Source organism: Onychomys torridus, chromosome 6, assembly GCF_903995425.1.
Source record: "Onychomys torridus chromosome 6, mOncTor1.1, whole genome shotgun sequence".
Taxonomy (NCBI): Eukaryota; Metazoa; Chordata; class Mammalia; order Rodentia; family Cricetidae; genus Onychomys; species Onychomys torridus.
In genome coordinates, this window is record NC_050448.1 from 66324276 (window position 1) to 66341866 (window position 17591).

At 52.8% G+C, this 17591-nt stretch overlaps 1 protein-coding gene across 1 annotated transcript; it reads right to left on the bottom strand.

Moving 5' to 3' along the window:
* Window positions 1–34: 34 nt before the first annotated feature.
* On the bottom strand, window positions 35–17579 carry Dcst1 (DC-STAMP domain containing 1; the record flags this gene model as incomplete). Its single annotated transcript, XM_036191336.1, has 16 exons — window positions 35–306; window positions 2695–2808; window positions 2981–3123; window positions 3570–3686; window positions 3852–3978; window positions 4460–4555; window positions 4897–4996; window positions 7180–7337; window positions 7739–7860; window positions 8392–8535; window positions 8636–8840; window positions 9504–9643; window positions 10053–10181; window positions 16478–16552; window positions 16633–16758; window positions 17420–17579. Coding segments are annotated over 16 exons (2208 nt in total), but the record flags the coding sequence as incomplete, so codon positions are not given.
* Between the last annotated feature and the right edge of the window lie 12 nt (window positions 17580–17591).

Genomic DNA, 17591 nt, shown 5'->3' on the forward strand with positions numbered 1-17591 from the left:
GGAGCGTGCATCACACTTTATTGAGCAAGAAGGCGAGCAGCATCCCTTCCTTCTTCACTCGCCATAGACGGCGTCGTCGTTGCTGTCGCTGTAGGCGGAGGAAGAGAGCTCCTCGACGGGCGTGCACGCCGGGCACTGGCGTCGCATGTCGTCCCAGCACGACTGGCAGTACACGGCCTGACAGTCCGGAGTGGGGCACACGTAGGACTCGGGCGTCTCCGGTGCCTGGCACACTACGCAGCGCCGACGCGTCCAGCGGCGCAGGAGAGGGCACCGGCGGTACAGAGTGTCCACCAGGTGATGGCGCTGTTGGGAGGCGAGGTGGGTTGGTTAATGCCAGGTGGGCTGAGCGGGAAGGGCTGTCAGGAGCCCTGGGCAGCTCTGTCCCAAGGCCCGGCTGACAGTGGTTTGTTGGGGGAAGCTGGGGTGAACCAGAAGAGCCCTGGAGGGCGAGGGTGCTATGGAAGTGAGTCTAAAAGAGCCTCCTTTTCCTTCATGATGGAATGCAGAAACTCTCCGGGAGGGTAACCCGCAGCAGCTATCATGTGCACCTGTACAGCAGCTTAATTTGATTCTTGAGACAGGGTTTCTCTGTGTAGTTTTGGTGCCTGTCCTGGATCGCTCTCTGTAGACCGGGCTGGCCTCGAACTCACAGAGATCCGCCTGGCTCTGTCTCCCGAGTGCTGGGATTAAAGGCGTGCGCCACCACTGCCCGGTTTATTTGATTCTTACAGTGAGACTTAGAAGGAGTACCATAGACAGACTATAATTATTTACGACTATAGGAGGGTTGAAGAGATGGCTCTCAGCCTGACTCTTCCAGAGGACCCGGGTTTGAGTCCCAGCTTACAATTGTCTGTAACTCCCAGGGGATCTGATGGTTTCCCGGCCTCCGGGGCGCCAGCCACTCATGAGGTAGGTGCACAGACATGTGTGTAGGCAAAACACCCATTTGCAATAAATAAATGAAAGTGTTTTTAATCTTAAAAATAAAAACTTAGATGGTGTGTCTTTCATGAGTCAGATCTCAGTCAAACCTGGTGGGAACTAAGTCATAAAGTTTGCTGTCATTAGCTCAGGATCCGCTTTCCAACACCCTCTTCATACAATGCCAGGGATCCCTCACTGGCCATTGCTTAAGAAATCCTAGGGGCCCCACTGCCTGACAGAGCTGGGCTTGGCCTTCAGAGCGCTCCAAGATCTGTTTCTTGGTCTTGTTCTGCCTCCCTGGTCCTGGTGTGTGTGTGTGTGTGTGTGTGTGTGTGTGTGTGTGTTTTGCTTTTCCTTAGCTTAGCCTTTGGTCTCTGTTTTTTTTCACCTCCTGTTCCTTGAGCTTAGAATACATATCCTACCTCATCTAGCCATTCGGGTTCAGTTTACTTCAGGACCAAGGTCAAGGGATCCCATCCTGGATGCCATGTTTATGTGTGCCATGGGGCATGTGTGATAGTCAGAGGACACCTTGTGTCCTTCCCTTTAGCATGTGGGTGGGATTGAACTCTGGTCATCAGGCTTGGTGGCAGGTACCTTTATCCACTTAGCTATCTTACCAGCCCCATTGTTCTGCTTATAATGTTGGTACTCATAAGAAGAGACTGTAGTGAAGTAAATAACTAGCTTGGCAGCAGAGCGCCTGCCTTCTATTCCATCCATTCCCAATGTCCCCCCTCCCCCATGGGTGCCTATGTGCATGTGCATGATTGTTTACTGTTATTTTTGTTGTTGTTGTTTTGTTTTTAAACAGGGTTTCTCTGTGTAGCTTTGGTGCCTGTCCTGGATCTCTCTCTGTAGACCAGGCTGGCCTCAAACTCACAGAGATCCGCCTGCCTCTGCCTCCCGAGCGCTGGGATTAAAGGCGTGCGCCACCGTCACCCAGCTGTGTTTGCTGTTACTATCACCATCTGTCCTTCGGTGAGAGCCCTGATGAGGAAGAGCTGTTTGCTCCAGGCATGCAGTGACATGCAGTGGCACCTAACACACATCTGGAATGTTATTCTCATCCCAGCATCAGGGAAGTGTAACAGTCATTGTCACAACTGAACAAATGAAGCAGTTAACACCATCTTACAGAAAGGAGAAACAAGGCCCAGCACCTGAGTAGGGCACTCAAGGTCACATAGCAGTCATGAATGGCAGGGATGGAGCTGGATTTTCCAAGGCTTCTTTGCCACCCAGTTACCTTTCTAACGCTCTGAAGAATGGCCTCACAGACGTGGCTAAATGTCCCATCCTTCTGTACGAGTGAGGACCACAGGCTCCTACAGCTTATGCAAGTGTGGGTTCAAACCTGGTTTTGACTCTGTGTCTTCCAGAGATCAAATGTTCCTTTATGGAGCCCTCCTACCCACCCCCCGCCCCCACCACCTGCCCCCTCTCCCTTTTCCGGAACCACCTTGGGCTTGTCCGCGGCTTCTTTCTGATCCTGCTGCTTCCTTTCCTATCAACAGACCATCCGATTGACTTCCTTCCCCTTTCTGCCACTTCCTAAAGGGCCACTGCTTGTCTCAGGTTGTGCTGAGCACCGCGGTTCAGAGAGAGACACAGCCTGGACTTCCAGAAGCTGGAGCCTGCATCCTGACAGACCCACTCGGCTCCAACAGGCCTGGGACGCTGAGGGTACTAAAAGAGATGCCCCTTCTCTGAGAGCCTTCAGACCCAGCCTAGAGCTGGCAGGCTTGCTGGGACTGTGCTTACCAGAGCCCTCTGCTGCCGTGCCCGGCGAACAATGGCAGGCCTCCTCAATTTAGTGAAAGCCGCCCTCTTCCTCAGTAACTCATTGTAGAGAAACAGAACCCGCTTCTTCTCTCGCTGAGGGGTTGGGTGGGGAGCAAGAAACTCATGATAATGATAGCGGGGGAAGGGGCAGGGGGGGGGGGTGGGACACAGGACTGGGAGGGAGGGGTGTGTGTGTGTGTGTGTGTGTGTGTGTGTGTGTGTGTGTGTGTGTGTTTAGGGGTGGAGTTGCCACTCGAGAGTTCACCTTGGGGAAGTAGAAGGCTGCAATGACTCTCCGGAGCCTGTAGCCAAAAGCTTGGACTAGGCAGAGACACAGAAGCAGGATGGTTGGCAGTGATGCCCTCCAGTAGCCCCTGGCATCCAGGCCGATGGGTTGGGGAAGGCAGGCTGGGGGGGGGGGGGGGGGGGAGGCAGGCTGTCAGCAATCTGGTCAGGGCCAGCTCACCCTGACAGGGTAGCATTGAGTTGATCTCCCCACCCCACTAGGAGGTACATGTGGGTTTCCAGTTTAACTCCCTCCCCCGACTCCTCTTCTCCGCCATCTTGCCTAGCTTCTCTGTCAATACCATAGCTCCTTACTATCTGTCCCCCACCCCCTCCGAAGGTGCTTGATCTCAATTTTATTATGGCAGAAAGGTCCGTTGGACAGGGAGGCAGGGCCTCAAAGAGCTGGCAACCAGTTTTCTCTGAGCCAAGCTCTTCTGGGCTCTGCCTTTTCCAGTTGGAGCATACCAAACCTCTTCTCTCCCTTTCCAAAATCCTCTTTGGCCCTCCCCCATGTCTTCTGCACCCTACCCTAGAGTCCACAGATTCCAGCCTTCCCCAGCACTCACGCATGTTGTTAGATTCCACTGCTGTATCCGAGGAGGTGTTCAGAGCGCCAATGGTTTTCCGAAGAAGCCTGGCCAGCATGGAGTCTCCCTCAACCTTCACCTCCAGTTTGTGACTGCCTGGTCAGAGTGGAGGGAGAGAAGGTCTGGGGAACAGCAGTAATTAAGGGGCCGAGGTTGGACTTGGGAGGAGGAGGGAAAGGTCGCAGGCAAGGAAGGAAGAGGTAGAGCTAGGTTTTGCAGGAGGGGGTTGTCACGTGGGCTGGGACCCGGGCCCAGGCTCACTTCGGAAGGAGTACTGCAAGAAGGAGTGCCCTCGGATGGTGTCGAAGACGGAGTAGAGGGCCCAGTCGAGCCCACACAGCACCAGCAGCAGCAGCAGGATGGGCAGTGTCTCTAGGAGCTCCCTTGCCTGCGGGGAGCCCGGGGAGGTAGGGTGGGTGCCCCCGCTCTGCTTGGAGTGTTCTCTGCCCTTTGCCCTCCAGCCTCAGAGTCCTACCTGCAAGGCGCCACCCATCCCAAGACAAGGTGCCCCCATCCCCAGACAAAGCTTCACCCATCCCCAGACAAGGTGCCCCCATCCCCAGACAAGGTGCCCCCATCCCCAGACAAGGTGCCCCCATCCCCAGACAAGGTGCTCCCATCCACAGACAAGGTGCTCCCATCCACAGACAAGGTGCTCCCATCCACAGACAAGGTGCCCCCATCCCCAGACAAGGTGCACCCATCCCCAGACAAGGTGCCCCCATCCACAGACAAGGTGCTCCCATCCACAGACAAGGTGCCCCCATCCCCAGACAAGGTGCCCCCATCCACAGACAAGGTGCTCCCATCCCCAGACAAGGTGCCCCCATCCCCAGACAAGGCTCCACCCATCCCTAATCCAGTCTTACCACATTTCGCATTTCTGAGGCCTGGATAGAGGGCTTGAAAGGGAAGATAAGGAATCTCTTTTCTGCTTTTCGCAGTGGCAACAGACTCTGTTTGCCCTTAAAAAAAAAAAAAAAAAAAAAGGCTAGGGCCTGGAGGGGCGGCTCAGCTGTTCAGAGAGCTTGCTGCTCTTTCAGAAGTCAGGCTCAGTTCCCAGCACCGACATCAGGTGACTCACAACTGCCTGTAACTCCAGCTACAGGGATCCAACACCCCCTGCTGGTCTCTGAGGGCACTACATACATGCATATGGCACACACACACAGACAAGCAGGCACATACACATTACAAAAAAAAAAAGTCTCCATAGGTAAAAACCCTCAGGGTCTTTGCTCTCCTGGGGTATGAAGCCCATACAGGGCCCAGTAAGGCATCCTCTGGCAGGGCTGAGTTCCCTCACCAGTTTCTTCCTGCGTTCATCGATTTGATAGAAGTAGGTGCTGATGTAGATGTTGTCAAAGCGGATGTCCCAGTTATAGCTATCCAGGTAAGAGAAGGACCTATGGAGCGACAGACAGGGGTGTCTCCCATCTACACCCAGTGATGGGCTTCTTTTAGACCTAGTCACTCATCAGGTCAACTGGCGTTCTCTGACCATCCCTGTGTCTAAAGCCGGGGCCAGGTGACCTGGTGTGAAGGAAGCAGGCTCCGCCCTGCCCTCTGGTTATGCAGCAGCAGATGTCCACCTTTAGGATTGTCAAGACCCAACAGAGGAGAGCATGAGCAGTCTGTGAGTTAGGGGCAGATGTTTTATCTTGCAGGATGAAAGAAGCAGATGCACAGAGGCAGAAAACCCTCCAGACTGTAAAATCACCCTGTACTATGGCTCTCGTCTTTATTGATTTATTATTTTCAATACAAGGTCTCACAATGTAGCCTTGGCTGGCCTGGAATTCATAGAGATCTGCCTGCCTCTGCCTCCTGAGTGCTGCCGTGAAAGGTGTGTTCCATCATGCCTTCCAGCTTTGCCTGCTGCACATTTCAGACAAAACTCCTATCCAGACATCTCACATCTTTCCAGCACATCCCTGCCCTTCCTGACTTCCCTTAGGTGTACATTTGTGCAGACATACAAGTGTATGTAGGTGATCTCTGTGTAACTCCCAAAGTACCATATAATGCTTGTTTCCTAAGGAAAAATTCTGATTGTGAAAACATGTTAAATTGCAGAAATATATTAAACTGTAAAATATGAAACATAAATCCCGCTTCAAAGAAATGCAAAGATAGACTGGGGCGCCCCCTTGTGGAAAGACCTACCATGGCACTATTGGGTTTCCCAGGCTGGGGACAACCCTTCCCCCCAGCTCTGCCCTGTTCCTGAGTGATCTCACCCAGGGTTGAAAGCCTGGCAGTGACTTTAGACTCTCTGCTTCCTCCCTCCCTCCCAAGCTTGGCTTTGAGAACTGCTGTACCTTTTCACTTCCTTCCATTTGGGGCCATCTTCCTGCCCTGCCTCACTCTCCAGGCTCCCTAACCTCTGACCTAGCCTGGCCTCTGCTCCCCTACCCCCACTCTCTACCCTCATCCATCTTGTGGCCACCTCCCCATGCCCACCCCCATTCAGGGCCGTCCTGTAGGGATTTCCAGACTCTCCTAGCCAAGCTGTCCACAGCTCGGCCCTGCACCCCAGCCACTGGCCCATAAACTGCAGATGCCGTGGTCCTTGCTCAAGACACTACCCTACCTTCCCTTGACCACAGATCCCACCTGCAGCCTCTGGAGCCCAGATATGACCCTGTGGTATCTCACACCTGTCCCCATAGTCAGTCCCTAGTATTGCCCTGGAGCCCTCTGCCTCTGGCCGGTGTCATTCCCCTGCCTCAACTAGACCAGGAATGTCTGCAGGGTCGCAATATGGCTCGTTTACCTCTGTCCTTCCACAGGGCCCTGGGGATGCACAGAATCATTCTCTTGGGGCCACTCTAGCCCGAAGAACAGGGACAGACAGCAAGGTCCTTCTGACCACCCTCACCCACCTCATGCCCAGCCCAGGCACTTGAGGGTGGAGAAAAGGAGAAGGAGGTCCAGAAGTCAGTGGGGGAAGCTGAGCAAAGTGAGGCCCAGGAAGCCCCAGGTAGACGCTGGCCCGGGGAGGGCTGAGGACTTTGTTCTACATGGAAGGAAGAGGTGCTGCCAACGCAGCAGGCAGAAGAGAATGAAAGCAAAACTGGATGATAAAAATGGCACAAAGTCGGAGCCAAGGAGACTATGAAGGGGAAAGTCCACGGTCAAAGCCGAATGGGGGGGGTGCAGGGGGGGGGGCAGTGTTCGGACAGATTTTGGAAGGAGGCAGATAATGAAGGAGGTTGCTTTTTTTTTTTTTTAAAGACGGTAGAAACATGGGTAATAGCATTCCTCACAACATGTCCACGTGCTCATTAACTGTAAAAACAGGCAAATAAGAATCAGATTCCGAGCCGGGCGGTGGTGGCGCATGCCTGTAATCCCAGCACTCGGGAGGCAGAGGCAGGCAGATCTCTGTGAGTTCAAGTCCAGCCTGGTCTCCAAAGCGAGTTCCAGGACAGGCTCCAAAGCTACAGATAAACTCTGTCTCAAAAAAACCAAAAACCAAAACAAAACAAGAATCAGATTCCGAATTAGGGGTTCAGCTCTGCATCTCTTATACCAGGGTTCCCATCTGGGGTGGGAGAAGGGGCAACAGGTGGGGCTGGCAGCTCACGCGTGGAAGACCAGCAGGAAGGTGCAGGTCAGGAGCACATGGAACAGTCCCACTGCCCACCGCAGATGGGCCTCCTGCTGTCGGACATAATCCCGCACCTCGACACTCACACGCTCCCAGCTCATGTTGACACCCACCACTGCAGCCTGTTTCTCTTCCTGGAAAGGAAACACGTGCACACAGCCTGCAGTCTGGCCACACCCTGCAGCCCCGTGGGGACACATTTCCAACAGTACCCTACTTAAGCCCCTGATCCTCCAGGACCTCCAAGGGTTGTCACACCCCCTGTTCACCAGTCTCTGTGACTGTCTGGCTTCCCTTAACCCCCATTAATTGATACGGTCTCATGTCTGACTGTCCATTCCATCCCCAAGCCAGTTACATACATTCCACAGGCTGGCATGGTGCCCCCAGCACTGGTCATCTTCCCCTCCCCCACACTAGACACCTCTTCCCGGGCCTCACTTCACCTTCTTCCTGCCTTGTTCCTTGAGACCTTCTTTCCTTCCCTCCTGCTCCCTAGCTGCTCTTCTCCCTCCCCCACGCCTCTGCCTCCTACCTTAATGTCAATATTGGCTGAAAATTCTCCATATAGACTGTGGATAGACTGGTTGAGCGAGTCATAGGTTTGCCCAAAGTTGCCTTCCACTGGGATGCGCTTGTGACACCAAATCTCCATCACTGATGGACAGTGGGGCCAAGTCAAGGCCTCTCTGGGCTGGAGCCCAGGCTCTACTAACCCTGGATTCTCCCACCCAGCAGCAAGGCCTGATGCTTCACTCTTGGAACTAGCTCTGGAGACCAGGCTGGCCTTGAACTCACAGAGATTTGCCTGCCTCTGCCTCTGGAGTATGGGGAGAAACTGCCCGGTGCTTCACTCCCATTTTTGCATCTGTCCTTAACCATACCAAATACTAATAACGGTATCCAGCATTTCAAGAGCAGTTCCTCCGGGTACCACTTCTGTTAGGACTTGGCATGCATCAGCCCGTTAAATTTCAAAACACTTATGGGGATGAGAACTATCATTATTAGTCTTTCCAATAGAGAGACAGAATTCACAGCTTAGCTGAAACTCATCCCCACTGCAGAGAAGTCAGTAGGGGGTGGACTCAGGCACTCACAGAGCCCTACACCTGACTACCTTCCTATCGTGGTCCCCAAGGATTCATCGCCTTTAATCTGGGGACCCCTCCCCATCCTGCCACTAACCCTTGGCAATGCTACAGAAGAATTTGAACTTCATTGGTAGGCAGAGCAGGTGACTCAGAAGTGGGACCCAGATGCGCTGCGTGCATTGTTGATGCTTTTTCTCAAACCAGCGATGGCAGCTGGTTATGGCCTTATTTACCAGATCTGTAGCAAAGAGACAGAGGTGTCTGGGGTTCCCATGCCCTGGCCTGGAGCTTGGCCCCAAAGTCTGCCCCACCCTGCCCTGCTAAGGGACACTCCTCACGAGAGCAGCGCAGCCTGGTCTTCAGCTCATATATCATCTGTGTGGACAGGTGGAGTTGCCCTCGGGGCGCTCCTTGGGCCTCTGTGCCTGGAGTGTCCTTGGCATCCTCAGGAGAGTAGCCCATCTCACTCCTCACCTGGGCATCCAGGTCCTCAAAGGAGGTAGAGATGTTCCAAGTCTCCGCTTTCAGTGACTCTTTGCTGCTCTGGGTTTGGAGAGATAGGAGGAAGCAGGGGTCTACAGACTGTTATTTCTGGTGTGTCTTCCCGCCACTCCGCGCTTTGGGCTCTCCCCTAGGCCCCCAGGGAGACAGGTCTGAGACAAAGCCTCCCTCTAGTCCACCACAGCTCACAGGCTTGGCAGCCTTGTCTCCTCCTTGTCGCTCTGCCTTATTCCCAGACCCACAGCTTCCCCTTGGGCTCCTTCCTCCATCCTTATTGCTCGGTGGTTCCACAATTTTTAATTTTAGACCTTCAGTCCTAATCTCCCATACCCTGTGACCTCCCCTCTCCTGGTCCTCTCCTCTCCAACATTCCCAACCTCCTCCTAGCTGCTTGCCCCCGAATTTCCCATTCTCTGACCCTCTGGTCTTCAAAGATCAGTGTCCCCAATTTCGCTACATTCTAATTCAGTGCATAGCTGGAGTCCTGCCCAGGCAGGTGTCTGGAAATGTGGAGGAATGTATGTCCCAGTGATAGGATGTTCTCTTGGCTTTTAGCACTCAAGATCAGGAAGGGCTCTGCAATGGGTGGGGACAGTGCTACAAAACACTCCAGGAGCATCCCTACTAGGAGTCCATAGATCAAATGTCATGTTCCCCCATCAACCCAACTCAGTCCTGGGGACAGGGACTATAAAAGGTCCTGACCAGCAGGTCCTTGAACACAGCCCGCAATGGGGCTGTGGAGACGCGCCAGGCCGCTCGGGTGTTGTTGATTTGCAGCTCCACGGTGCAGCCCAGCGACGCTATCACTTCGTTGATGTTGTGCTGCAGGTTGGCTGCTGGTCCTGATGGAAGACACCCAGCAGTCACCTCTCTGCAGAGTCTGCACCTTCTTGGAGCCACCTCTGGTACCTTCTCTGCTGTAGACCCCTGCGAGCCTGTAGGCCACCTTTCGGGACTGCGAAATGATGGGCCTGAGCCAGTCTGTGAGATCTCGTTCATCCTTGTCTTTTCGGCCCCATGAATTAAGGAGGCCAAGAGGTGGGCAGGCGCTCTCAGGGAAATGCAGCAAGTTGAAACAGTAAGACGTGACACACCGCTACCCACCACCACCACCACCACCACCCACCACCACCACCACACCACACCACCACCACCTCTACCACCACCACACACTTTCTTTCAACAACATGGTCCCCACTGGATCACTGCTTTGGTATCACCAGCTGGCACTCTGGGACAGCCACTCCTCACCTTTGTAGATGGCAGCCAAAGCATATCCCAGGACAAAGAGTCTGCCTTCTTTGCCCAGCATCTTGGGTATCAACAGGACACTGGCACAGCGAGTGTGAGGGGAGGTCCCCCAGCCTATGGCCCCAAAGCCTATTGGGAAATCCAGAAGGTGGGGAGATGAAGTAAGGAAACAGCCTAACATTACCAGACCTCCACCTGCTCCAGCTCACTCCCAGATCTACCCTGCTCTCATCTCCATTTACACCTGCTCTGATACACTTCTCAGGCTTCCTTCCTTCCTTCCTTCCTTCCGTCCTTCCTTCCTTCTTCCTTCCGTCCTTCCTTCCTTCCATCCATCCTTCCTTCCTTCCTTCCTTCCTTCCTTCCTTCCTTCCTTCCTTCCTCATCTACCAGCCATTTATAGAGTGCAGGTGTATACCTGTCTCTGGAAAGTCCTGGGGAGACGGTTAGGGATAGAAAAGTCATGGTCACACTTGTGTGTGCCTATGAGTGTGCATGTGGTGTCAGGAGCCCACACTTCCCACGTGCAGTCAGGATGCACATTTACATGAGGCAGTAAGGGAGCAGAGCAGGCAAAGGAGACATTGAGGAAATCAGCACTGATGCCCAAAGTGGTCAGAGGAAGAGCCAGGGCCCACCTGACAGTCCCCGTGCTCTGACAGCCCCAGAACTCCCACCCCCAGCCTTCCCCTGTGGGAGCTCTTAGTCATGTGTGGTTGGTAGGTTACAGCAGTCACTGTTGCGCATGTGGTCTCTGCAAGGAGCCAGGGAGCTCCGTGAAGCTCCTAATGCAGAAAGACAGACACATAAACAAATGACTACCGTGGGACAGACGTGCTCAGTGCACCAGGGAGGGGCTTATGGAGAGAGCTGTGGAGCCAAGGAGGGTGTGGGTATTTCTGCAGGGAGGGGTGGGGCTGGGAAGGCTGGACAAAGGAGATGATGTGTCAGCTGGGCCTGGGAGATGAGTAACTGTTGTTAGGAGACACAGATGGCAGCCCAGGACAAAGGAACAGCATGAGCTCGTCAGGGAACAAGAAGATCCCCGAGTAGATGGAGTCTTTGCCCAATGATGGCCAAAGCAAACCCCAAACGCGTAGACTCCCACCATCTCCTCTGTCCTCCCCAGGCCCCATCATTGCTGGGGCTACAGACTATTGTTGTAATGCTTGGGTACAACCCTGCACACTCGAAGTAAGTGTTCTACCACCCAGCTCTACCGCTAGCTCCTGGCCTGAAATTTCCTTTCTTTTTTATTTTATGGGTAGGAGTATTTTTTGCCTGTATGTGCACCCATGGAAGCCAGAAGAAGGTGTTAGATCCGTGGAATTAAGAGTTATGAACTAACGGGTTGGAGAGACGGCTCAAAGGTTAAGAGCACCGACTGCTCTTCCAGAGGTCCTGAGTTCAATTCCCAGCACCCACATGGTGGCTTACAACCATCTACAGTGAGATCTGGTGCCCTTTGGCCTGCAGTCATACATGCTGTCTACATAAATAAATAAATCCTTTAAAAAAAAAAAGAGTTATGAATAGTTGTGAGCTGCTCAATATGGGTGCCGGGAATAGAACCCATGTCCTCTGGGAGAACAGCCAGCGCTCATAACTGCTGAGCCACCTTTCCAACCCCATGGACTGAAACTTTCCAACCTGTCTTCATGCCTCCTCTCTCACTGCCTTCCACTTCAGTGGCCAAGATGATCTTATCGAAGGGTAAACAGTCCGTGGCCCCCCTCCTGCAGCTTTCTACTGCTCTGGGGGATAGATTCCAAACCCTTCGACATGCTTTAGAGACCCTAGGGGTCGGCCCTCCCACCCTCCGTGGTGACCCCACGCCACTGAGTCTGCTTGCCCATCAGTCCACAGGGCCCTGGCTGCTGCCCATTTCCCCCCAGGTCTTCAAGAGGCTGCTGCCCTCTGCCCTGCCAGCTGCTCTCCTCCCCCACGGCTCCACCTAGACATACAGGTTTGTGGCAGACCCTGGATGCCACCCAGCAGTTTTTTTCCCCTGCCTTCTCACTTGTTAACACACCTTGGATTTTGTTCAAGGACAATAGCCTGGTTCTGCCCTGGCCCCTGGGAGTTGAGTCTGGGTTTGCCTAAACCAATCTATGCATTGCAGGACAGGGAAAGAGACTTGTTCTGTGGTCTTGGCCTTCTGGACGAAGGTTGCAGCAGAGACAATAGCTGACAGATTTATGTCCCAGTAGCTCCTTTAGCGTCACACAAAGGGCAGACGCAGTCTTTCACTCCTCTACTCAACCAGTTTGTGAAAGAGAGCAGGGTTGGGTTGTTAGACTCACCAGCACTAAGTAGGTAAATAATTCTAAAAAGAGAGAGCTGGGTCTGGCGTCACAGGCCTATAACCCCAGCCACTCAAGAGGCTGAGGCAGGAGGGTGGAAAAGTCTGAGGCCTACACGGTCTATAGAGCATGTTCACAGTCCGACCAACTCCATGAGACTGTTTCAGAAAGTAAAAAGGACGGGGGATAGCCAGTTGGGAGAGTGCTAGCCTGACCAGCATGCTGCCCTGGGCGGTAGATGCCTTTAATCCTAGCACTCAGAGGTGGAGGCAGAAGGATCAAAGGTTCAAGGCATTCTCAGCTACATATCAAGTTTGAGGCCAGTCTGGGATATATGAGACCCTGTCCAAAAATAATAAAATAAAATAAGATAGGCCACGCCTTTAATCCCAGCACTCGGGAGGCAGAGGCAGGCAGATCTTTGTGAGTTTGAGGCCAGCCTGGTCTCCAAAGCGAGTTCCAGGAAAGGTGCAAAGCTACACAGAGAAACCCTGTCTTGAAAAACCAATAAATAAATAAATAAATAAATAAATAGAAAGAGAGAGACAGAGACAGGGGGAGGAGAGATAGAGAGAGAGAGAGAGAGAGAGAGAGAAGGGCTGGGTATGGTGGTGCATGCCTTTAACACCAGAACTTGGGAGTTATGGCTACTCTTGTCTACATAGCTAGTTCTAGGACAGGCGGAGCTGCAAGAGCAATCAGTCAATCAATAAGAACAAACTGGAAATGTTAATATTCTGGAAATGAAAGGTAGCATTCAGTTTAGGCAGCTCAGACCCGCTAGGGACTGTCAAAGGAAGGGCCCCTGCCTCATCCCTCCCGGGCTGGGCTCCTGCAGAACTGTAGTGGCTGGCCAGGCTGCTCCAGGCCCTGCTCTCTGCAGATCCCAAAGCTTCTCTCTAGGCAGCGGGCCTGGAGGTCTCCATCCACAAGGGCAGTCTGCCGGGGGTCTGGATGGATGCACATCTCAAAGGAAGAGCCTGTCTGTGGTTGGCTCCATGTGAGTCCAGCCAAAAGAACCTGCCAAAGTTCACACCACGAGGAACCCCCAGAGCCCGTCAATGAGTCTGCCACACTGAGGGGCACTGGAGGAGAGTTACAACAGTATGGATGACTAAAGACTTTGTTCTCCTCACTGTCATAAAAAAAAAAATAAAATAAGTAAGATTTTGTACCTTTCCTTCTGATTCTTCATCTTTCTTTTTTGGCATCAGAAGAAGCAGAAAGGAGGCCAGGTATGGTGGTACACACCTGTCACTCCAGCCCTTGAGAAGGGGTGACAGAGGGTCAGGAGTTCAACCCTAGCCTGGGCTACCTGAGGCCTTGTCGAGATGGAGGAGGGTGCCTGGTGGTGTAGCGGGAGGAGTGGGGGCTGGGGGAGGGGCCAGGCGTGGTGGTACAGCTAATTAACCACAGTCGGTCACATACAAAAGGAGGCCACGAGGGGGGGGGACTGATGGGGAAGAAAGGGTTCAAAGGAGAGGGCTGGGGGAGGGGAAGGCCAGGGGTTTCACTGACTGGAATTCATTCTATGCATATATGAGACTATCAGAGAACGCTTTAAAATGAGGCAGTAGAGCCAGGTGGCGGTGGCGCACGCCTTTCATCCCAGCACTTGGGAGGCAGAGCCAGGCGGATCTCTGTGAGTTCGAGGCCAGCCTAGTCTACAGAGCGAGATCCAGGACAGCCTCCAAAGCTACACAGAGAAACCCTGTCTCGAAAAAACAAAAAACAATGAGTCAGTAGAAAGGGAAGCCCTTCTCCGGGACCCAGGGCCAAGGGGCAGACTGAGGTGGGGGTGGGCTGGAGCAGCAAGGAGAGGTGACATTTAAGAAGCATGGAAGGGAGCCTGAAGTCCAGATGTGGAGTAGACAGGACCCTTTAACTCCTCAAAATCAGCCCTAACTAACTAGTCATCACGCCTGGGGCTTCCTACATGTCTGAGTGAAAGGTCATCTCTGGAACACATGTGAACCCAGCAGTCAGAAGGAAGACAGTTTGCTGTGGTCTTAGCCTTATGGTCAAAGACTCTATCTAGTTTATGTATTCAATAAGCTGGTGACATTAATTCCATTGCCCTGGGCTGGGACAGGGTTCAAGAAGGACATCCGTTGCTGTACTGACCAAAGAAATGTGAAAAGCCTGCTGGCAAGTTTTCCTGGTTCCTGAACAAGGGGCAGGAGGAAGAGATGTTCCTTCCCTAGTTTTTGAGATTACTGCATTGAGATGTGATGCCTGGAGTTATGGCGGGGGATTTTGTAACAGAAAAACCTCTAGGCACCCAGGCGGTGATGGCACACATCTTTAATAAGCATTGGGGAGGCTGTGGATCTCTGAGTTTGAGGCCAGCCTGGTCTACAGAGCAAGTTCCAGGACAGCCAGGGTTACACGGAGAAACCTTATCTCAGAAAAATAAACAAACAACAGCAAAAATTAAGTTTTGCATGCATGTATGTACACCATGTGTGTGTCTAGTGTCTTTGGCAGTTCGAAGAACATGTCAGATGCTCTGGAAGTTGAGTTTCAGGTGGTTGTGAGCTGCCCTGTGGGTGCTGGGAATCAACCCCAGGTCCTCTGCAAGATCATCAAGTGCTCTTAACTCCTGAACCATCCCTCCAGCCCTTTGAGATAAAAGTCTTAATATATAGTCCAGGTTGGCCTCAAATATACAATCCTCCTGCCTCAGCCTTCCAAGTGCTGGGATTATAAATCCATGCCGCTGGGCTGGCCACTCTGGAGCTATACGGTTTCTCCAACTCTAAAGCTACTTTCTTTTTCTTTTCTCTCTCTCTCTCTTTCTGTCTTGTTTGTGTCTTTTTCTTTTGTCTAGTTTTTTGAGACCAAGTCCAGGCTGTCCTGGAACTCCAGACGTGAGCTGCCACACTCCTCTTCCGTTGACTTCTCCTGTGGGTGATACACCGTCTCTAAGATGAAGACTTGCACGGCCCTTCTCAGCCGTCCCTTTCCTGGGCCAAGGCCTCCCAAAGCAAATGTCTCCATTCAAAGGTCACCTCTAGAAGTCTTCCCTGACAGGGTTAGGGTCGCGCCCAGTGCCCCCCTTCCTCCTGCACAGCCTACTTCTTACTTCGCTTCTGTCTCACACTGGCAGGTTGGTCAGTTTCTAGTTTTTGAGGCAGGACATTACTCTGGCAATCCAGACTATCCTGGAACATACTGTGTAGGCCAGGCTGATCTTGAATTAAGGCAATCCTCCTGCCTTGGTCTTATGAGTTCTAGGATTGTGGGTGTGAGCCACCACACCCAGCTGTGTCTGACTTTTTTTTGTTTTTGTTTTTCGAGACAGGGTTTCTCTGTGTAGCTTTGTGCCTTTCCTGGATCTCGCTCTGTAGACCAGATCCGCCTGGCTCTGCCTCCTGAGTGCTGGGATGAAAGGCGTGCACCACCACTCCCCGGCTTCTTCTTCTTTTTTTTTTTTTTTTTTTTTTAACTGTAATCTCCAAGAGGCTGGTGATTGTCAATTTTGTTTACCTCTGAATCCTCAGAAAGGAATGAATGAATGAATGAATGAATGAATGAATGAACTACATACTCAAGAGTAGGAAGTGTGCCAGAGTGGTCAACAGCGCAGGTTATAAGGTGGAGGGTTTGGCCTATGGTGTGTGGGCAGTGGGACTCTCTCACAGATTGGCAAGACTTATTAAAGGCAGGGGTTGGCCTTCTCACTTTGGGATCCTCTCTCCTCTGAGCTCCCCTTCTCTCTTTCTAAAGTGTGTGAGGAGGCTGAAGGGGCACATACGTAGTAAGCTCCAGTTTCCTCCAGGCCCCTGTGGCCAGCCTTTACCCACTACTAACTTGCCAGGCCCCTATGGCCAGCCATTACCTACTACTAACTTGCCAGGCCCCTAATGGAGCCTTTACCCACTACTAACTTGCCAGGCCCCAATGGCCAGCCTTTACCCACTACTAACTTGCTAGGCCCCTATGGCCAGCCTTTACCCACTACTAACTTGCCAGGCCCCTAATGGAGCCTTTACCCACTACTAACTTGCCAGGCCTCTATGGCCAGCCTTTACCCACTACTAACTTGCCAGGCCCCTAATGGAGCCTTTACCCACTACTAACTTGCCAGGCCTCTATGGCCAGCCTTTACCCACTACTAACTTGCCAGGCTACACAACACCACTATCTTCTGCTCCTCGTAGATGTTCATGGGGTTCACCAGGAGCTGAAAGAGACCTGAAGGAACAGGATAAAGTCAAAAGTTACCTGATGGCCCCAGCCCTGCCCCAGCCCAGCCCTTCTGCTCCCACACTTGCCTATGGCCAGGAGCCCACCGGTGCCTGCCCCTAGCAGGAAAGCAGTGGCAGGGAACTCCCCTGGCCGGCGCCATAGGAACCGGCTCCAGGAAACCGGAAGAGTCCAGCGTAAGAGACTCTGTATGGCTGAAAAGGGACAGTTCAGCTCATAGCCTCTTCTTCTGGCTGAATGAGGTTCATTAAGATTAGAAAGACTTTACTCTTATTCATGAGTATGTGTGTGCCTGAGTTTATGTGCACCATGTGTGTGCAGGTGGTCAGAGGGAGGTGGATCCCCTGAGGCTACAGTTACAGGCGGTTGTAAGCTGCCTGACGTGGCTGTTGGATTCAGGTCCTCTGGGAGAGGAGCAAGTGCTCTTAACCACTGAACCATCTCTCCAGTCCCAAGGTTTGAGATTTTTTTGGGAGGAGGGGTTTTCAAGACAGGGTTTCTCTGTGTAGCCCTGGCTATCCTAGAACTCACTCTGTAGCCCAGGCTGGCCTTGAACTCACAGAGATCCACCTGCCTCTGCCTCCTGAGTGCTGGGATTAAAGGCGTATGCCACCACCGCCTGGCTAAGGGTTGAGATTTTAAGAGGATCAGAGGCTGGAGAACATGGTGGCAGGGACTTGGCGTTCACTAGAAGAGAGGGGATCTATCTAGAAGAGGAAGACAGGAGTGGAGGAAAAGAAGACTGGGCTGTGGGGAGGGCAGGGGGGATAGAGGCTGGAGGACCCCGCAAAGGAAAGAGGACAAGAGAAGTCTGCGGGATGCTGGGCAGGGGCAGTCTAGAGCTGGCTGTCTCACTTGTGTGGGGCAGTTTCCTTTGTGGCTTTCCTGCTCCGTTCTGATGCTGTGTCATGTTCCTCCGTCTATCCTCAGGAGCCCTTTTCATCCTAGACGTCTCTCCGAAGGTTCCCGGGCTGTGAAATTCTGATGAGAGGACGAGAATGCTGCCTGCCTGTGTTCTCTGCTTCAA